Here is a 23,768-nt window from a genome sequence, read left to right as displayed (position 1 = left end):
AACATTGAATATCATATGATAATGAACATTGATGCTTCTCTTCAAACTACATTTGTCTATTCTTGTAATTGTAGTTGAATACACCAAAAGTGAAGAAAATGGCTGATATATTAAGAGCATCAAACAGTATCTATCATCAATCTTTTCAAAATATGTTCATGGATGTTACTGCTGGTATGTGGTTTTAGTAATTTCTTTCTCTCTATATGTATTACTCTTTATATTTACTTTTTTCTGTGTAACTCTATCTCCTTGAATTTGAATCCTTTGAATAATTTTTAATTTCCACTGTCTCATTGTGTATGTTGGTTAGTCAATTAGTTCAGCTGTCTGTCCATGGAAAACATTTTTAGTGGTAAAGTCTACATAAATTTGATTACTATAAAAATGGTGATACAAAAGTCAAATGTATTTCATATACTGATGATGAGACAGTGACAGTGTAGAAATGTTGATTGTGGATCTAGGAAATTTGTTGGTACAGAAAAATTTTTTAAAATCTATACAGAAACTTGAAATCATTAATAAAAAGTACAATAGAGGAACATAGTCTTGTTTTTAATAAACATGTGCATACTTGCATGTGCACGCATGCACAAGCACACTCAAACATACCCACTGAATTCAAGTAAGGAAAAGAGAAGTCAAATTTATGTTACAATCATTTCTATAAACAAACATAGTTTATTGCATACCAAATATAAAGTTCTGCACTACATACAATGTTGTTTATTTCATACCACATATAAAGTTATGCACTACATGCAAAATATATAACATATGATTTCTTTTGGATTAATTGACTAAGTCTTATCTTATATAAGATAAACTAGTTGGTTTGTTGATGAAGGATTATATATATTTCATCTACTTGCATGCTGTTAACACACTCATAAAGTGATATCGTTCCTGCATCACCTCATTTCATGAGTTGATTATGTTTTAAATCAGAATGTTAGGAAGGACATCCAGCTGTAGAAACCATACCATAGCAGACATAGAACCTGGCAGAGCACTCTGGCTCAGTTGCTTTTGTCAAACCATCCAAATGAAAAAAGGGACATTAATGTTGGTGGTGATGATGATGATGTGGTTAGGCTGTTGCACTCACAATTGCTAGATCATGTGTTTGATTCCCTAGCTAGGTGGCACATTATGTTCTTGAGCAAAACACTTCATTTCACATTGCTCCGGTCCCCTTTTCAATCGGGATAATGTTGGCCTGCTTCCTTAGCCAGCAGGATGGTGTCATTTGAAGGCCAAAACAATGCAAAAGTGCATTGTGATCAGTAATATGTAACAACATCTGATAGCCTGGTTGGTCATGTGGCTATATATATATATATATATATATATATATATATACTAGCTTAAGGTGACCCGCTCTATGTGCGGGTAAGAGTGTGGTTGTTACTTTCTGTTGCTTCCTTTTGGCACGTAAAAAGCACCATCCGAACGTGGCCGATGGCAGCGCCGCCTTGACTGGCTTCTGTGCCGGTGGCACGTAAAAAGCACCAACTGATCATGGCCGCTGCCAGCCCCCCTGGCACCTGTGCCGGTGGTACGAAAAAGGCACCCACTACACCCATGGAGGGGTTGGCGTTAGGAAGGGCATCCACCTGTAGAAACACTGCCAGATCAGACTGGAGCCTGGTGCAGCCTCCTGGCTTCCCAGACCCCGGTCACACTGTCCAACCCGTGCTAGCATGGAAAACGGACGATAAACGATGATGATTCTCCCTCTTTGTTTCTCTCCTTTCTCTCTCACTTTCTCACTTTTCTTTTTTCTCGGACTCTCCCTCGCTTTCTCTTACTCTCTATCTTTATCTATCTCTCTCCCATTTATAAACAACAAAAGATCTTGAGTAAGTTGAGAAATAAAATATTTTGAAAAATCAATCATAAATATCAGGCAGTGACAACGGAAAGGTCTGCTTCAAGGCAGACAGCAAAACACTAACATTTAAAAGGGACAGACGAACTTGCGAGCTGAAAAAGAATAATAAAATATTGGAAACCAAAGTTTGAAGGGATAGAATCTGAGGATAGTAGAGTCACCATGGCTGGCATTTCTTAACGATGGACAGCAACATATTGACAGTTTAACGGCTGGCGTAAAATTTTGAACTTGATGTAAAAGAAAATTTGTAAACACCAAGTTTTGAAGTGATTCTTTCTCACGACAGTAGACTCACCATGGCAAGCATTCAAAACTTCTTTATCATGGACGGCAACACATTGATGATTTAAAGGCTGGCGCAAATTTTTTAGCTTGATGTAACAGAGAATTCCTAAACACCCGCTCCTTTAAATTTTAATCCCTTTCCAGCCCCATTTAGACCACTTTTCACATTTTGGTTAATATAACCCGATTTCATTCAGGTCTACTCGGGCCACATATTATAAGATGAGGAATTTTGTCCTAGAGGTCACACCTTTCATTTGAGGAAAAAAATAGTTGTCATGCAAACTCGCCAGCACTTTTAACATAGGTGTGCATATTTTCAGCTCAACCGACCACATAATGCACACATTATATATATATATATATATATATATTTGATGACAACACGGATCTCAGAAATATGACCAGATAAGCGTTCTTCACTTTTAACCTGCCATTCATATTCATATTTTTTAAGCGTTGATCGTAAACCTAAGCCCGTTTCTCTATTATCTTTATCTGTATCACCATTGCCAACTTGGCTTCCTGTCTGTTTTGTTTTCAGGCCTCCTCGTGTTATTCCATTCCAAATGACTTCTTACAAGTACTATCTCGCCCCACTCTCATTTAAATTATGTTCTACTAATATTTCCAAAGTTTCTAGATGGTGTGTAATATTCCCTACGATTTATATTCATTCTCGCTGCTCCTTCCAAAGTTCTAGATGGTGTGTAATATTCCCTATGAATTATATTTCAACCCCATATTTTAAGCGATGGTCGTAAACCAAATCCCGTTTCTCTATTATCTTATCGCCATTGTCAGCATGGCTTCCTGTCCTCTCAATTCCTTCTTTGCTTTCAAGGCCACCCTGTTATTCCATCACCAGGATTCCTTACAAAGTACTATTCCCGCTACCTCTCATTTAAATTATGTTTTACTCACCCCCCCCCCCAATCCCTAACTCCTTATAAACCAGTGTACGATTTTATTTCGTCCCATTTCTCGAGCTACTTGATGACAACACGGATCTCAGAAATATGACCAGATAAGCGTTCTTCACTTTTAACCTGCCATTCATATTCATATTTTTAAGCGTTGATCGTAAACCTAATCCCGTTTCTCTATTATCTTTATCTATATCGCCATTGCCAACTTGGCTTCCTGTCTGTTTTGTTTTCAGGCCTCCTCGTGTTATTCCATTCCAAATGACTTCTTACAAGTACTATCTCGCCCCGTCTCATTTAAATTATGTTCTACTGATATTTCCAAAGTTTCTAGATGGTGTGTAATATTCCCTACGATTTATATTCATTCTCGCTGCTCCTTCGAGGCGCCCGCCCTCCCACCCCCTCCACCAATAACCGGAAGTTTCTACCGCTGTCTTGACTCCCCCCCGCGTATACATCCACGTCGGTTCTTTTTGATCATAGGGAGCAAAAACGGTGAAACGTATGCAGCTGTATGGAAGTTTCTAACCCAGTCTTACTTACCACCCCCACCCCCATCCCCATGTAGGGTTTATTTGATCATATAGCGCAAAAACTGTGAAATGTATGCAGGTTGAAGTCTAGTGTTTCAGTATGAAATCTGCCAACTGCAAGCTTTCTTTTCAGGTACATGACACGACTGTCCCTCATCCCAGGGTCTCAGAGGCCTACACCTCCCACACCCTCAGAGTTGGCACACTCAATGTTGGCACATTGAAAGGTAGGTCTGGAGAGATTGTAGAGCTGCTTGAACGGAGACGCGTGGATGTATGTTGTATCCAGGAAGTAAGGTGGAGAGGAGGTCCCGCTAGGCTCCTCACAGGCAAGGAACACAGGTACAAGATTTTCTGGGCAGGGAACACTGACGGGGTTGGGGGCGTGGGTATACTTCTTGCAGAGAAATGGGTGGGTAAGGTAATCGAGGTAGTCAGAATAAGTGACAGAGTAATTAAAATTAGATTAGTCCTTCACCACAGGACAGCTACCATCATCTCGGCATATGCCCCTCAACCAGGAATACCAGAAGGACAAAAAGACCAATTCTATGACACCCTATTGCGGACTACCTCGTTGACAAATGACAGTGACCTTCTCTTCGTGGCAGGTGATTTCAATGGACATGTCGGACAGCATGTCGGGGGCTTCCATGGCGTCCATGGAGGCTACGGTTTTGGCTCTCGAAATGAGGAGGGAACCAGGCTGCTGGAGTTCTGCGATGCAAATGACCTTATGGTCTGCAATACCAACATCAGGAAACCCACCTCTCACCTAGTCACCTACCGTTCTGGCAGACACACCAGCCAGATTGACCACATCCTTGCCAGAAAAAGGGAAAGAGGGCTGCTTATGAATGCCAAAACCTTTCCAGGCGAAGAATGTACTCCTCAACATAGATTAGTAGTTAGCGACTTCAGGATCAGAGCTAAATGGTTGCCCAGAAGAAGACCTGCTTGGAGGAGAAGGGTCTGGAAGCTTAAAGATCCTGCAAATGGACAGGGATTTAGAGACATACTACTCGAAGCCTTTGACGAAATAGAAGGGGATATAGCTTCACTTAATGTGGAAGGCAACTGGAGATTTCTACGGGACAATCTGCTGACAGCCACTGACCAGATCTGTGGATGGAGCAAAGTACCATCTCGACCCAGAGTAACATGGTGGTGGAACTCTGTGGTTGACAGGGCTATTAGACAAAAGAGACAGGCTTGGAAGGACTGGAGGAACGGTGGTAGCAGGGAATTGTATCAGACAGCCAGAAGGGAAGCTAGGAGACAGGTTTATTTAGCCAGAGGGGAAGCGGATAAGAAAAAATTTGCCAATGTTCTGAGCCGTGAGGAAGTAAGACTTGAGGTATTTCGTGTTGCAAGACAGTGTGTGAGAGAGAATCGTGATGTGGTAGGAGAGAAGTGTGTTCGCATGGATGATGGTTCACTTGTGCTAAATGAGGATGCAAAGAGAGAGGTTTGGAGATGCCACTATGAAAGGTTGCTGAATAAAGAAAATGAATGGGATAAAGAGAGTCTGCCGAATGTTGACCCAACAGAGGGACCAGCTATCCGAGTTGATAGTTCCGTGGTAGCTAAGGCAATTAGAAGCATGAAGACAGGAAAAGCCCCAGGCCCATCAGGGATTACTGCAGAGATGCTCAAAATATCTGGCAGTGTCGGCTATAACCTAGTCACCCGTATAGTCAACCAGGTGATACACGAAGGAGTCATACCCAATGACTGGTGTAGCAGCATACTAGTCAACTGCTACAAAGGTAAAGGTGATGCCCTAGATACAAATAATTACAGAGGTATCAAGCTGTTGGATCAAGTAATGAAGGTTATGGAGAGGGTCATAGCCCAACTAATTAGAGAGAGAGTTAGTTTAGATGAGATGCAGTTTGGGTTCGTGCCAGGGAAAAGTACCACTGATGCTATATTCCTGGTAAGGCAGCTGCAGGAGAAATACCTAGCCAAAGATAAGCCCCTGTACCTGGCTTTTGTTGACATGGAGAAAGCTTTTGATAGCGTCCCCCGATCCCTTATCTGGTGGTCAATGAAGAAACTAGGGATAGATGAATGGCTGGTGAGGACTGTGCAAGCCATGTACAGAGATGCCATAAGTAAGGTTAGGGTTGGCAACATGTACACAGAAGAATTCAAAGTAGAGGTTGGGGTCCACCAGGGTTCAGTACTCAGCCCCCTCCTATTTATCATAGTCCTCCAGGCAATTACGGAGGAATTCAAGACAGGTTGTCCCTGGGAGCTCCTCTACGCTGACGACCTTGCTCTTATTGCTGAATCACTATCAGAGCTGGAGGAGAAGTTCCAGGTGTGGAAGGAGGGTTTAGAATCGAGGGGCCTTAGAGTCAACCTAGCTAAAACCAAAGTACTAATAAGTAGGAAGGTAGACAATCCACAAATGTCTTCAGGAAGATGGCCCTGCTCGATCTGTAGAAAAGGTGTAGGTAGAAACTCTATAAGATGTACCCAGTGTAAGCTATGGACACATAAGAGGTGCAGCAATGTCAAAGGTAGGCTAACTGGGAAGATAGTTTTTGTATGTGGCAGATGCTCAGGAGCATTAACCTCCGAAAATCTGCAGAAAATAACTTCCGTCACTTTCCAAGGGGAAAAACTAGAAGTAGTTGATAGCTTCCGTTATCTAGGTGACCAAGTCAGTAGTGGGGGTGGGTGCGCTGAAAGTGTAACTGCTAGAATAAGAATAGCCTGGGAAAAGTTTAGGGAGCTCTTACCTCTGCTGGTGACTAAAGGCCTCTCGCTCAGAGTAAAAGGCAGACTGTATGATGCGTGTGTACGAACAGCCATGCTACATGGCAGTGAAACATGGGCCGTGACTGCCGAGGACATGCGTAAGCTCGTGAGGAATGAAGCCAGTATGCTCCGATGGATGTGTAATGTCAGTGTACATACTCGACAGAGCGTTAGCACCTTGAGAAAAATGTTGTACCTAAGAGGCATCAGTTGTGGTGTGCAAGAGAGACGATTGCGCTGGTATGGTCATGTGGCGAGAATGGATGAAGATAGGTGTGTGAGAAAGTGCCAATCCTTAGTAGTTGAGGGAACCCGTGGAAGAGGTAGACCCAGGAAAACCTGGGACGAGGTGGTGAAGCACGACCTTCAAACTTTAGGCCTCACTGAGGAAAAACCAGCGACCGAGACCTTTGGAAATATTCTGTACGTGAGAAGACCAGGCAGGACAAGTGAGCCCAGCCCACTTATGAATGCCTTTCCTCCCTTGGACACAAAGACCTGTTGAGGCAAGCGAAGTCGATATAGAACCTCATCCGACGACAGGCACCCATGCCAACCACCTTTGCTTGCGAAGACATGTTGGGGCAAGCGAAATCGAAATCGAATTGAACCAGCCAGGATCCCTGGTCTGGTGGTACGTAAAAAGCACTATCCGACTCGTGGCCGATGCCAGCGCCGCCTCCACTGGCTTCCGTGCCGGTGGCACGTAAAATACACTAATCTGACCGTATGACAGGCACCCATGCCAACCCCCTTGCTTGCGAAGACATGTTGGGGCAAGCGAAATCGAAATCGAAATCGAATTGAACCAGCCAGGATCCCTGGTCTGGTGGTACGTAAAAAGCACTATCCGACTCGTGGCCGATGCCAGCGCCGCCTCCACTGGCTTCTGTGCCGGTGGCACGTAAAATACACCAATCTGACCGTACGACAGGCACCCATGCCAACCTCCTTGCTTGCGAAGACATGTTGGGGCAAGCGAAATCGAAATCGAAATCGAATTGAACCAGCCAGGATCCCTGGTCTGGTGGTATGTAAAAAGCACTATCCGACTCGTGGCCGATGCCAGCGCCGCCTCCACTGGCTTCCGTGCCGGTGGCACATAAAATACACCAATCTGACCGTACGACAGGCACCCATGCCAACCCCCTTGCTTGCGAAGACATGTTGGGGCAAGCGAAATCGAATTGAACCAGCCAGGATCCCTGGTCTGGTGGTACGTAAAAAGCACTATACGACTCGTGGCCGATGCCAGCGCCGCCTCCACTGGCTTCCGTGCTGGTGGCACATAAAATACACCAATCTGACCGTACGACAGGCACCCATGCCAACCTCCTTGCTTGCGAAGACATGTTGGTGCAAACGAAATCGAAATCGAAATCGAATTGAACCAGCCAGGATCCCTGGTCTGGTGGTACGTAAAAAGCACTATCCGACTCGTGGCCGATGCCAGCACCGCCTCGTCTGGCTTCCGTGCCAGTGGCACATAAAATACACCAATCCGACCGTGGCCGTTGCCAGCCTCGCCTGGCACCTGTGCAGGTGGCACGTAAAAAGCACCCACTACACTCACGGAGTGGTTGGCGTTAGGAAGGGCATCCAGCTGTAGAAACACTGCCAGATAAGACTGGAGCCTGGTGCAGCCTTCTGGCTTCCCAGATCCCCGGTCGAACCGTCCAACCCATGCTAGCATGGAGAACGGACGTTAAACGATGATGATGATGATGATGATGATATATGTATGTATATATGTGTGTGTGTGTGTGCATGCATTATATATACAAATGTATAGAAATTATATATATTATATATATATATATATATATATATATATATATATATATAAATTAAATTAGAGATAAAAACCACTAATAGGCAAATCAAACAGTGAAAAACATAAACCAAAACATAAAAATATAATATATAAAATATATAAAATATAAAATTGAAAAATTTAAATTATTTAAATTTAAAATTATTAATTTATATTTATAATTTAAAAAAAATATATATAACTATCAAAAAGTATTAAAAAGTTAATATACATAAATACAGATACATACACTTTGTATATATACATTATATATACATATTTATATATAGAACACAACCACACACACACACATATAAATTAACTCAATAAATATCTGATTCATAATATTTCTTCTCAGGATTGTGTGGTGGTGGTGGCGATGATAATTCTCTCTATGAATGCAGACAGACATAGAGAGAGAGTGTGAAAGCACTGTCGAAGGCGGGGAGGGGGGAGATATAGAACGCTGTGAAACGACGTTATAGAGAGAAAGTGAAGGGAGGTAGATGCTGTGAAACGATGTTATAGATAGAATTTGATGGGAAGGGAGGAAAGAGAATGAGTGATGGAGGAAGATAGATACATAAAAGAATGAGAGTAGACTTGTCAAAGTGCATTTTTGGCCCTAGCAACGACACCTTTTAAGATGGGGATTTCTAACCTAGCCCACTCACATCCTCACCTCATTTTACATGTCCCTGTAAATTTTGGGTCAATCCGACAGGATCTAGTGGCCTTTAACCTGTTCTCAATGCCAAAACCAGACAAACAAACAAACTTTTCGCATTTCAGATTTATAATATAGAGATTTAGAATAATAAGGTAGTCAGAATGTTGTATGATTATTTATATATTTTTATTTACATATCCCTAATTGCTTTATCTACAGGGTGCTGTCTATTGGGATAGCTGGTTCCTCTACTGGATCAACATTTGGCAGGCTCTCCTCCCACTCATTCTCCATGTTCAGCAGTCTTCCATAATGGCTCCTCCAAGCCTCTTTCTTTTCCGAATCATTAAAAGCAAGTGCACCATCATCCATGCGGACACATTTCTCTCCTGTGACATCATAATTTTCTCTCACACACTGTCTTGCAATCCAAAATGCCTTAGTTCTTTGCTCCTCACATTGCTGGACATTGGCAAACTTCTTTTCTGCTTTGCCCTTAGCTATGTATACCTGTCGCTCAGCCTCCCTTTTGGCTATCTGGTACTGTTCCCTGCTACCCCAACTCTTCCAGCCTTTCCAGGCCTGTTTCTTTGCTCTGATGGCTTTGTCTACCGTACTATTCCACCACCACATACCTCTAGGTCTGGAAGGGACTTTGCACCCTCCGCAGACTTGGTCTGTGGCACTCAGCAAGCTGTCCCGTAGGAATTTCCAGCTACCTTCTATGTCCGAGGACTGTAGTTCCTCCTCCCTCTCATCAAATTTCTTGATGAAGATGTCCCTAAATCTCTGACCATGTGAAGGGTCCTTTAGCTTCCAAGTCCTTCTCTTCTTGATTGGTCTGTTTCTTGGAGTCCTTCTATTCTCAAGTCGAAAGTCACTAATGACTAGTCTATGCTGGGGTGGGTGGGGGTACATTCCTCACCTGGAGGGTCTTTGTATTTAAGAGCAACCCTGTGTCCTGCTGTCTAGTGAAGATGAAATCAATCTGGCTAGTAGAGTTCCCTGATTGATAGGTTATCAAGTGGCTGTCTGGCTTCCTGACGTTAGTGTTACAGATTAAAAGGTTAAATCACAGAACTCAAGTAGCCTAGTTCCCTTATCGTTCCAGGAACCAATACCATGGCCCCTGTGTACACCAGTGAAGATACCGGATTTCTGTTCAACATGCCCATTAAAATCTCCAGCCACAAAGATGAGGTCTTTGAAGTAACCACTCATCTTTGAGGTAGCCTGTAGAAGTGTATCATAAAAATGGTCCTTCTGATTATTTTGTAACCCCACTTGTGGGTGTAGGCAGAGATAACTGTGGCTGTGCTGTTCTGCAGGACTATCCTGAACTTAAGCACTCTATTGCATACTCTGACAACTTCTATGACCTTATCCACCCATTTCTCCACAAGGAGTGTGCCTACACCCCTTACTCCATCCATGTTACCTTGCCAGAAGACTTTATACCTATGTGCCTTGCCCATGAGGACCTTAGCTGAAGCCCCTCACCATCTTACCTCTTGTATGCAGCATACATCAACCTGTTTCCTTTCAAGCATCTCTACAATCTCACTAGACCTATCTTTCAGTGTACCTACAATGACAGTGCCAACTCTGAAAACTTGGAAGGGAATGTGGGGTGAGGCTTGGGGAGGAGAGATGTTATTCAGCACCTGAAAAGAAAAGGGAATGTTGACGTGTTTGTTTCTTAGGCATGCTTCACCTGTTTTCACTTCTGACCTGACAATATTCAAACATTCAAGCATGCTAAGATTGTTTTCCCTACCGGAGATAGGAGCAGGTGTTGGCGGTGTTCTAAGCATAAGCATTATGGTCACCAAATAATGTAAATTTAAGCAGTGTATGGATATTCCAATGTTAGATTAGGTAGGGAGTCAGCTGAATTTGGCTGCATTAGTCCAGGAGGAGGGGGATTGCAGGTATGGTGGAGGGTACCACCAGCGGGAGAGGTTTCAGACAGAGTGAGAGGAAACAAGCTCATCCCTACAAACACACCCACGCACAGGGACAAGCATACATAGACAGCCGAATAGCTTTCTCCTTCACTTGCTAAGGCCAAGGAAAATTCCTGGATAGCTGTTGGCATGTTTCTAGACAGAACGAAAATGAAACGAAAGATAGCCAGTTAAGTAGGTGGATGGGTGGGCAAACTGGGCTAGTTGCATTTGTCCACGGAGAAAGAGAAAGAGTGCAGGTAATATATAGAGAACAGCCCAGTGAGGAGGAGGGGTTGGGAGAAGAGACATGAGGTAATGGTGGTGGGAGGAGAGAGAGATATCCGGTGTAGATGGTGGGATGATAGAGATATCCGATATTGGTGGTAGGGGCGAGAAATTGGGGGTGCACCACGAATATCAAAGTTTAGTTTGGTTGCATAGTAAGAGGGGCGAAAATAATGGTAATAATAATGAAACAAACTAAGAAACGAGTAATTATCTTAACAAAAATATATGAGATAAAATGTTTTGAGGGGACATTTTCAATGCTTAGCTCATGAAAACTAGCTGTTAGTAAGTCATACATTTAAAGTGTTAATGACAAATGAATGTACAAAAGATCGAAAGAAAATGAAAAAAAATTTAGCTTAGCAATGCATCATCATTTGGCGAAGGAATGGAGTGGAAGAGAAACACATGAAACAAAAATTTTTAAATAGATAAGCTGCAACCAGAAGCAAGTTTAGTTTGGAGACATGGTACGAGGGATGAAAATAATGGTAATAACAATGAAATTAAACAGACCGAGAAACAAGTAATATATGAATATATATATGTGTGTGTGTGTATATATGTATGTATATATCTGTATATATGTATATATATGTATATATATGTATGTATATATATGTATGTATTTATATGTATGTATATATATGTATGTATATATATATATATGTATATATATATATATATATATATATATATATTATATATATATATACATACATATATATATATACATATGTGTATATATATATATATATATATATATATAATATATATATATATATACATCACCGTGACCGATCAGGCTATCAGATGTTGTTACATATCGCTGGTCACAATGCATTTCGCATTGTTTTAGCCTTCAAATGAGTGCAAAAGAGCGCAGCAGGGATGCCCCCCCCCTGTCAGAGCCTTGTGGAGCTTTAGGTGTTTTCCACACAATAAACACTCAGAACGCGTGGTCTGGAAATCGAAACCGCAATCCTACGGCCGCGAGTTTTCTGCCCTAACCACTGGGCCATTGCGCCTCCACATAAGTATGTGTATATATATATATATATATATGTATATATATATATATATATATATGAATAAAAAATGGTTTTAATGCAGGTGTAAACAAATATTTTTACTTTGGACACATGTTTCGAAAATTCCACTGATGCTATTCAAAAGAATAAATGGTATAAACAATGCAATCTTCTCTTTGGGAAAGTGAAAAAAACGAAACTCGTCAATACGACATTTTAGCAAAAAATGATGGATTTGCATAGCGATAGACAGAACGCTATTAATATTGTTTAAAAAAACGTTATATGATATAACGTCATAAGTAGCTAACAGAAAGAGTAGGGATATTAATAGTAAATGTTAAATATAAAGGAAATTAAAGTTTAAATTATATATAATGATAGAGACTACTTATATGCACTAAATGTATGTTTTTGCCAATGCTTACATCTGTATGCTCGCTCTATAACCGTGTTTACTAGAGTATTTTTAGAAAGACTAATAAAAAATAGCTCAGAATTGCAGAGAAGACAGAATTTCTTGCCTTTGTCATATGGTATCGAAATTGAGAGGATCAACCATTCTAAATGAAATTGTTCATTGTGGTCTTTTAAATCCCAAATCAGTTTGCTGAGACCGGTACTATTCCGTTTATTTCTATCCCTAAATGTTGAGTAATGGATAGAAATTCTTTTAGATAACTCTAACGATGTGCTTCCAATGTAAAATCATACTTTATTACGAGTAGTGATTATACACTGGTATATAGAATTTTTAATCTTAGAGTTACTTGACATAAATTTAATTCTATTGGAATATATATATCTATCTCCTCACTCTCACCTTCCCCCTTCTCCCTCCTCTTCTCTTTCCTTTTCCCCTCTTCCTTCCCTTCCCCTTCCCCCTTCCTTCCTCCCCCTCCCCCTCATCTCTCATCTCTCTCCCCCTTATCTCCCCCTCCCCTCTCCCATTCATCTCCTCTCTCTACACTACACCATACGACATTACACATCACATCATACATACATACACACACACGTCCAGACCTCTCATACACACTACATACTCTCTCATACACACACACACACCCTTATGTTGGGGCGTTGGTCATTTGACCCTGTTATCTCCCCTATTTTCGCTCTTGCGTCTCACGTTTGATCTTTGACTTCTGGCCGGAATCAGATTGCCATGTTGATTCGCTAGCTTCTGCATGCATCTTTTTTCTCTCCTTGTTTCTTTCCGTGTTTCTTTTCTGTGTATCTTTCTGTTGAAGAGCGTAAGCTCGAAACGTAAAAGACTTGTTTTATTTATATTCCTGAGCGCCATACTAATATAATTGTTTGTTTGTATTCCACCTGCCTTTGTCTTTTGTTTATTTTCATAAAGCTTCCCGTTATATATATATATATATTGCTCTTGTTATCGTAAACTTCCGCCTTTCACCATGTGTACTTCGTAAACACCAGTCGCTTTTTTTTTCTCCCTCTGTTTGCCCACCTCGGGATCTTTCTTTCCTCTCTCTTCCATCTTTATGTTTCCGACGAAGAGCTCCGCTCGAAACGTCATACCTTCCTGCTTCCATCTTTCCTGAGCGCCTATTAATAATAATACTGTAATTGTTCCACGTGTTGTTGTTTTTTCTGTTTTCCCGTTTGGATTAAAATTATACCACTGCGCGCCTACACGAACCCCTTGTACCTCGGATACCAATTCCCGGATTTTTGCACCTACGGATTATTGTTACCATTCTTCCGGACCCACGGATCACCTGCTACCTTTCTTCCGGAGTACCGCCATTATCGTGATTGAAAATCATTACCTAATCTGTCCGTTGACTCTCAAAACTCTTTCCTGACTTTTTTCAACTTTTTTCTATTGTTTTCAAACTGTCTTCACCCTTTTACTTCTTCTTTTGTTTTCCTTTTGTCTCTCCTTTTTCCTGTTTCGCCACCACCCACCTTTACCTGTTTGCCACCACTTCTCATCATGCCTGACTTGCACTCGTTCGTCCAACACCTTCAATCCCTCCTTAGCCGCTACCTCGCGTTCTTCCCCCCACAATGTTCTGCACCTGCTAAAAAACTTTCCCGCTTGCTTTTTAAGAAAACTCGCCATTCAAGTCATCTCTCCTTCCTTAGCCGCTGCCTCCGCCATCATGTCACACCCCGCGGTTTCCTCTTGAAGTTCCACGCTACCCCCTATTCCTCCCCCTTCATCGAACCCACCCTCGCTCGTACCTCCCGCTCCCTCCTCCGCGCCACCATCCGCTCCACCCGCCCCCTCCTTGACTCCCTCGACCATCAACTTCCCCAGGCCTACCTCCTTCTCTCCGCCCTCTGCCCTCCACTCTTCACCCAACCTATCCTCCGCTTCATTCTTAATCTCAACCACCAACGCTACAACTTCCTCACACACAAAAAACAAAAAACTCCACCTCCTCCTCAACCCCTCACCCCCTTTCCCATCCTCCCCCACTGCTCCCCCCACCCCCTCCTTCGCACCTACCCCCTCCTTCCACGGACCCCCACCCCCCACCGTGACCTTCCTACGCCTAACCCATCTTCACCCAACCACCCCTACCCTCCCCTTCACACCCCTGCACCCCCTCTGCCTGCCCCTAGTCCTCCCACCACCCCGCTTCCTCGCGCTGTTGTCACTTTACCCCCCAACCTCCCCCTCTCCGCCGCCGAGCGCTCTCTCCTCAGTAAGGGTCTCCGCTTCACGCCACTCACGCGCCACTGTGATGAGTTCGAGACTCGGGCGGACGTCAACCTGTTCCTGCGCCGCCTCAAACTTTGCGCATACTACCACGCGTCCCCGCAGCGTCACAACAATCAGGATTGCCTTTTGGAGCTGGGGCGTCGTCCATCCATCTGGACGCCGCCCCCAGGCCTATTCAGTAGCCTAGATTCGTTTGTACATGACTGCAACGCTTTGGTCCACCGGTTCAACTTTGAACCAAGACCCCGCCGAGCCAACCTCACTTGGGCCGAATCCATTGCCCTTCGCCACTTCCGCCGACGTAATGACATCGTCATCAAACCGGCGGACAAAGGCGGGGCAGTGGTAGTGTGGTGCGCGGACCTATACAGGGAGGAAGCGCTCAACCAGCTTCAAAATCCCCTCTTCTATCGCCTCCTCCCCTCCGATCCCACCTCCTCCTACCAACAGCGAGTGACCTCCACCAACCGCGACGTCATCTCCTCCTCCGCTCTCCCCCCCACCGCCACCAACCTCATCGTCCGCACACCCCGCACCTCCACCATCTACTTCCTTCCCAAGATCCATAAACCCTCTAATCCTGGCCGTTCCATAGTCTCTGCCTGTAATTGCCCCACTCAACTCATTTCCCTATACCTCGACCGCATCCTGTCCCCCTTAGTCGCAGCCCTCCCATCCCACATACACGACACCAACCACGCCCTCCGTCTCTTCAATTCCTTTTCCTTCCCTTCCAGCCCCTCACACCTCCTCTTCACATTAGATGTAAAATCCCTGTACACAGTGATTCCCCACAATGACGGTCTCCTAGCCCTCCAACACTTCCTCGACCGTCGTCCCGACCCCACCCCTAGCACCCCCACCCTTCTCCGCCTGGCTGAGCTCGTCCTCACCCTCAATTGCTTCACGTTCGCCGGGGAAACGTACCAACAGGTGTCCGGGGTCGCGATGGGAACTAGGATGGGCCCCAATTTCGCCAATCTTTTTCTTGGCTACATTGAGGCCCAAGTATCCTCCCAGTTCTCTGGGCCGACCCCCGAACTATACGGTCGCTATATCGACGACTGCATAGGTGCCACCTCCCTTTCCCGTGAACTTCTCTGCCAATTCATCTCTTTTCTCTCCAACTTTCACCCCTCTCTTCAATTCACCTCCACCATCTCCAACACCTCTGTCAACTTCCTTGACATCTCTCTCCGCATCGATCACCCCTCCAACTCTCTCACCACCACCGCCTTCTTTAAACCTACGGATTCCCACCTCTATCTCAACTTCTCTTCCTCCCACCCCTTCCACACAAAACGAGCCATCCCCTACTCCCAGTTCCTCCGCCTCCGACGTTTGTGCAGCCGCGACCAGGATTTCGAGACCCAATCTCAATACCTGGCCCGCCTGTTCAGACTCCGAGGGTACCCACCCATACTCCTCTCTGATGCCCTCACCCGCGCCCGTCGCATCGACCGCACCACCGCCCTGTCTCCTTCCCCTCGCCCACCCCCCAACCGCACTCCCTTCCCCTTCCTTTTCCACCCCTCTACCCTACCCCTTCGTCGCAAGATACTACGTGCCTTCCGTCGCCTCCAGCTTGATCCCACCACCCGCCCCATTTTCCCTAACCCACCCCTGTCCTTCAAACGAGCCCGCAATCTGCGTGACCTCCTGGTCCACAGCACCCTCTCTCCTTACCCCTCAACCCCACACGGATCATTCCCCTGCTCTAGATCCCTCTGCAACACTTGCCCCTTCATCACCAACACCACCGCTGTCACAGGCTCCAACCAGCATACTGTACGCATTAGGCACTCTTTTATGTGCACCTCGTCTGGCCTTATTTACTGCATTAAATGCAACCTATGCGCGATGCTGTATGTAGGACAGACGGGACGCCGGTTGTCCGACCGATTCACAGAACATTTGAGGGACGTTCGCCTACACTCTTTTTCTCCCGTTGCACGCCACTTCCGCTCGGCCGGCCATTCCCTAGATGACATCTCAGTGTTTGGTCTCGCCCCCCACAATGGTCGCCAACTTTCCAGGCTCCACTTGGAGCAACGCTACATCTTCACCCTACAAACTACTACCCCACACGGACTTAACACAGCCCCCTCCTCTTGAGGTCCTCTTCTTCTTCCCTTTTTTTTTCAGGATACACCACCCCCACACACACACCTACCTACCTCCCACACGCCTGTTCACACACACACATACGTATACACATCTACGTACATACATTCACACATTTAATCACACACACGTATAGACATACATGCACACACTAACATACAAACCAACATGCACATACATACACACATACATACATACACACACACATACATACTTACACACACACACACAGAGAGACATACATACACACATACATACACACATACATACGCACATACATACACACACACTCACACACACACATCGCACATACATACTTCACACACACACACATGCACACATACATGTAGGCACACACACATACATACATACATACCCACACATGCACACCTTTACACGAATGCACACACACATACACCTATTTGCATCCAGGCAGCCCCCCCTCTTTTCTGCTTTACGGTTTTGGCTGATGGACCCTCGGTTCCCGCGGAGCGGGTCGTCCGAGGGCCTTTGCGCTCGCGCGCCTTGGCGCGTGCTGGGGCTTGGTCGGCCCCATGGGCTTGCGTTGTATTGTTTGTGTGTTGTGTGCGTGAGCGCGCTTCGTGTGTATGGGCTTGCTTCAGGTGTGCGTGCGTATGTATACATACATACCCACACACACGCATGCATCCCTACCCACATACATACACGCACACCTACTCACACACACACATACACACACACACACATACATACATACACACACATACCTACTTCAGACATACACACAGACAGACATACACCCATACACTCACACGCATACACACACACACATACACACGCACACGTACACATACACACACACCTGCATACATACATTACACTTGTACACACACACACTTACATTCATACACACACACACCTACACAGCCATACCCTCACTCAGACACACACACCTACCTACACACACACACAAACACACACAGACACACACCCATAGATACATACATCTACATACACACGCCTACACACACACATACACACATACATAAACACACACACATACACACACACATACGCACACACACATATACTTATACACCTGCACACACACACATACATACATACATACACCCACACACATACACACACACATACCTACATACTCCTATACGCACATACATACACACATACACACTCACACAAACATACACACACACATACTTACACACACTCGCCTGCACGCGCACACACATGCATGACAAACACCCAGACACTCACACTCACATACGCACACACCAACATAAACACGCACACGCACACACACACATACACTCCCACACACATACAAACGCACCTACATACACACACGCACGCATACACACGCACACACACGCATACACACATACATTACACACGTACACACACACCTACATACACATGCATACACACACACACAAACATGCACGGACACACCCAGACGTACATACATACACCTATACACACACGCCCACACACCTACATACACACACATACACGGACACACCCATACATACTTACATACATACACCTATACACACACGCCTACACACCTACATACACACACATGCATACACACACACACATGTACGCACATACACACACATATACGCACATACATATATACCCACACACATGCACACACACACATACGCACATGCATGCATGCACACGCGCACACCTACACGCATACATGCATACATGCATACACACACACACACGCACGTACACATACATACATACACACACATACATACACACTCACACATACATACACACACACACTCACTCACACACCTGCATGTACGCGCACACACATGCACATACACACACTTCCACACACACACACGTACATAAATACACACTCATACACATACACACACACACACACACGGACATACATCTATGCACACACATATATACACACATACTTACATACATTCATCGGACACACTGACACCCACACATACACACAGACACACTCACACATCCACACACACACATACTTACACACACACTCGCAGGCGCGCACACACGCGCTTGCGCCGGCTCGCGCACGTATACGTGCATGCATGCACCTCGCTCTTGGACCCGACGAGATCTCCGGCTCGTTTCTGGGGCCGTCACCTGTCGTTGGGTTCTCCCACGCCCGTCTCCGCGGGACCACTCTTCCATCTTCCCCTCAGCTGGAGTCCTTTTTCCTTATAACCCCCCCCTTTTTGTACACACACGCGCACACATACATACACCCACTCACACACACACATTTGCTTAAATATATACATTACTCTTACACACACTTCAAATCTACTCGTCATACATACAACTACGACACTGGACACACACACACTACCACTCAACACACACACTGGCACGTTACATACGCCCCCACCCCTTCCCCTCCTTCCCTTCCTCCTTCCTTCATTTTTTTACTACTGACCACTGTCTGCTATGCCTACTACTGTTTCGCCCTACCTCACACGCCTACACACAGACGCACACACTAACATATATATATATTTTTTGTTTTTTTATCTCGCCTCACACACACATACACACACCCACACGCACACACTCACACATACACACACATCTGTTGCGTTACCAACCCTGTCTCCACTCTTTTGGCTTTAAAAACCTACTTTGCTCTTGTTATCGTAAACTTCCGCCTTTCACCATGTGTACTTCGTAAACACCAGTCGCTTTTTTTTCTCCCTCTGTTTGCCCACCTCGGGATCTTTCTTTCCTCTCTCTTCCATCTTTATGTTTCCGACGAAGAGCTCCGCTCGAAACGTCATACCTTCCTGCTTCCATCTTTCCTGGGCGCCTATTAATAATAATACTGTAATTGTTCCACGTTTTGTTGTTTTTTTCTGTTTTCCCGTTTGGATTAAAATTATATATATATATATATATATATATATATATATATATATTGACAATATATCTAATGGATTTTGTGTTTCTTAAATGGCTTATAAACACCTTCCAAGCTGCAATTGTTTGTATATATATATATATATATATATATATATATATATATATATATATATATATATATATATATATATATATACATACAAACAATTGCAGCTTTTTTTTAGAAACACAAAATATTTTCGGTGCTTTGAGACTGTGTGTGTGTGTGTGTGTGTGTGCGCGTGCGTGTATATATATATGTGTCTGTGTGTGTGTGTATAAGAAATTAATAAAGGAAAATACACACACTTTACATAGTTTTAATACAATTGTTAATATATCAACCGGTTTCACTTTCGCTATTCATGATATTATGGTCTACTTATTTGAATATGTATTTTCTTCAAAGCAATTAAATTCTGGTTGGAAAAGTACCCCAAAGTACTACTGGAATGCATAAATCAGATCCTTATTATTGAATCTTTAAAATTTATACTTCAGAACAATTATTTCCTATTTGATGACACATGCTATTGTCAGATATGCGGAATTGTGATGGGAACGAAATAATGGGTTATTTTGAATTCACCTTATATGAAGTATCACTTCAAAAATATGGTTACCTATTTTACCTTTACATTAGAGAAAATTGGAAAAGATACCTGGATGACTGTTTTATCATTTGGAAGGAGAACATCTACAAACTTTTGGATTTCAAATCAATACTAAATTATATAAATAGTAACATTCAATTCACAATGGAATATAACAAAGAACAACTCTCATCTTTAGACATCATGATAAAAAAGTCAACAATCAAATCATAACTGACATCTATTATGAACCAACTGATTAAAAACAATATCTCCTCTTTAAATCATGCCACCCGAAACACATCAAAATAAATATCCCTTTCAATTTGGCAAAATGGATTTGCACAATAGTGTTTGATAGAACAACTCAGGACCTTCATCTTCAAGACCTCAAAACAACACTTACTGAAAGACAATATCCACCCTCACTTATAGACGAGGGAATTAAACGTGCCAAAAATTAGACATAAAATCACTAAGAACAACAAGACATAACATCGCACCTTATCTCAAAACATTACTATTTATATCAACACACAACCCCAGAAACAGTGAAGCATTCAACATTATTGTGCAAAATCTTCCTTTACTAACTAGAGATCCAAAAATGAAAGACATCCTGAAAACATCAAATGCAAAAAGCAACACAAATCACTAAAGAGACTATTAACAAATGTGAAGCTTTACAAAACAACAACAAAACCAACGGTTAAAAAGTGTGGACGCCCAAACTGTGGAACCTGCCCCAACCTACTCGGATTTCCTTTTGAAACAAGGACAGAGGTTCACAATTAAAACTAGTTTCACTTGTGCCTCTGAGAACCTAATTTATATAATAATGTGCTTGGGTTGTGGACACAACTATATTGGACAGGTGAGTATGACCTTGAGAAAGAGAACCACTCTACATAAAGAGCAAATCTGTTTCCTGCAATACAGGCAAATTACTCTCAGTGAACATATAGAAAATGTGCAGATAACATCAAACCAAATTTCAGTCTTCCCCTTCTACCAGTGCAAAGACACAATCTCTCCACAAGAATGTTTAAATAAAGAAACTTTCTTTCATTGAAAATTACAGAACACGTCTTAATATGCACACATAACCAACTTTTATCTATTTACATATTTCAATTCACGATTACATCACTGTACATAAGTCCCCTCACTAAATAAGTTTTTCAAAACCCATTTTTTTGTCTGTACATATATATTCCCCTCTCTTTACCGAAAGCTGAACAATTATCTCACTTGCCCACAACAATAACAATTATACCGATAACTAATTACCTCCCCATATTTTTTTATTTGTGCAGTCATTCACTCGTAAATATCATCACACATAACATGGAAAAAATTTCTTCTTAAGAAAATACATATTCAAATAATTAAACCATAATATCATGAATAGTGAAAGTGTAACTGGTCGATATATTAGAAATTATATTAAAACTATGTAAAGTGTACTCTTTTTACTCTTTTACTTGTTTCAATCATTTGACTGCGGCCATGCTGGAGCACCACCTTTAGTCAACCAAATCGACCCCAGGACTTATTCTTTGTAAGCCTTGTACTTATTCGATCTGTTGTCTCTTTAGCCGAACTGCTAAGTTACGGAGACGTAAACAAGCATTGGTTGTCAAGCGATGTTGGGGGACAACACAGACACACAAACATATACACACACATACATATATATATATATACATATATACGATGGGCTTTTTTCAGTTTCCGTCTACCAAATCCACTCACAAGGCTTTGGTCGGCCCGAGGCTATAGTAGAAGATACTTGCCCAAGGTGCCACGCAGTGGGACTGAACCCGGAACCATGTGGTTGGTATGCAAGCTACTTACCACACAGCCACTCCTGCGCCTCCACACAGCCACTCCTGCGCCTGTGTGTGTATTTTCCTTTTTTAATTTCTTATATATATTACAACTCACCACGTGGGCATAATCGAAATTCCTCCTTTCTGTTACTACTATATATATGTATATATATATATATATATATATGTGTGTGTGTGTGTATATGTATATATATATCTATGTGCATGTGTATATACATATATATACTGTAATTATAATATGTGACAATTATTCGGTGGCCATGATAAAACTCCGAGTTTCAGATGTCGAGATGGAAATCCATGCCGCCATCTCTTCAGTTATCCAGCCATCAGAAAAAATGCTATGAAAATGACCATTATACAAAGGGAAATTACTGTGTGATTGACTGTTATTAAGACAAAAGAGCTATTTGAATGACCGCTAAGTGAGGGGAGGGAATAAAAGTAAGGGGGTAAAAATGTTCATAGTATTCACATAAACAAGCATGTCCATACCTACACATGCATGTCCGCACACCCACGTACATGTTCCTATAAGTATACACTCATCCTCCCTCAGTTGAAACATACACATTTTCACCCACAACATTTGCCTAAAGAAATATATATATATATGCAATCCCACACACACGCGCACACCAAAAATGTTCATACACACGTCTATATATGCACAAACACAAGACAAAAATGGCTAAGAGCAACAATACAGAAAAAAGAGGAAAGAAGTATAAAAAAAGCAATAAGAGTAAAATACGTCTATATACGCACATACCCGTATGCCTGCACACACACACATGTCTATATAGGTGCATACCCCCAGACATCTATATACGCACACATACATGTACAAAAAGAGTTCACACACACATCTATATATGCACATGTGCAAAAAACATGGCTAAAGGCAAAAATACAGGAAAATGTGAAAAAAAAAATGAGTAAAACACGTCTATATAAACACATACTCGCATGCATGCACACACACACACACATCTATATATGCACATACCCGCACACATCCACACATGTGCACAAAAGATTCCATATACATGTCTATATATGCACAGGGAAAATGCAGGGTGGGAGGTAGAATACAGAAAAATTATGTGTAAAAAATATATTAGCAATAAACCTATAAAACAATATCTCTATAAATATGTAAAAAATATATGTATAAAATATATATAAGAAATATAAGTAAAAAGTATAAAGAGATAAGAATCTTGTACATGGACACAAAGTAGAAAGCAAGTCCTATCTGTAATCTTGGGGGGACCAAAAACATAACAAATATTTAGCCACATTTGGGCATGATCTGAAAAGTTCAGTTCTTGAATTCAGACATGTAGTGGGGTCTAAGCTGCTTTTCAAGATAAGCCATCTTTCCATATCA

The 23,768-nt window shown here is 42.8% G+C and overlaps 1 protein-coding gene across 2 annotated transcripts in view; it reads left to right on the top strand.

Annotated features, from left to right (window-relative positions):
- Positions 1–23,768, top strand: part of LOC115213643 (dynein beta chain, ciliary-like) — an 884,597-nt gene that overhangs the window by 125,536 nt on the left and 735,293 nt on the right. For both annotated transcript variants that reach the window (XM_036501971.1, XM_036501966.1), the window contains exon 5: positions 75–174. In XM_036501971.1, the coding sequence (XP_036357864.1) occupies positions 75–174 (100 nt within the window). The remainder of the gene's footprint in view (positions 1–74; positions 175–23,768) is intronic.

This window comes from Octopus sinensis, linkage group LG1 (genome assembly GCF_006345805.1).
Source record: "Octopus sinensis linkage group LG1, ASM634580v1, whole genome shotgun sequence".
NCBI classification, from domain to species: Eukaryota; Metazoa; Mollusca; class Cephalopoda; order Octopoda; family Octopodidae; genus Octopus; species Octopus sinensis.
The sequence above is the reverse complement of the archived record's forward strand: the minus strand, read 5'-3'. Positions and strand labels throughout refer to the sequence as shown.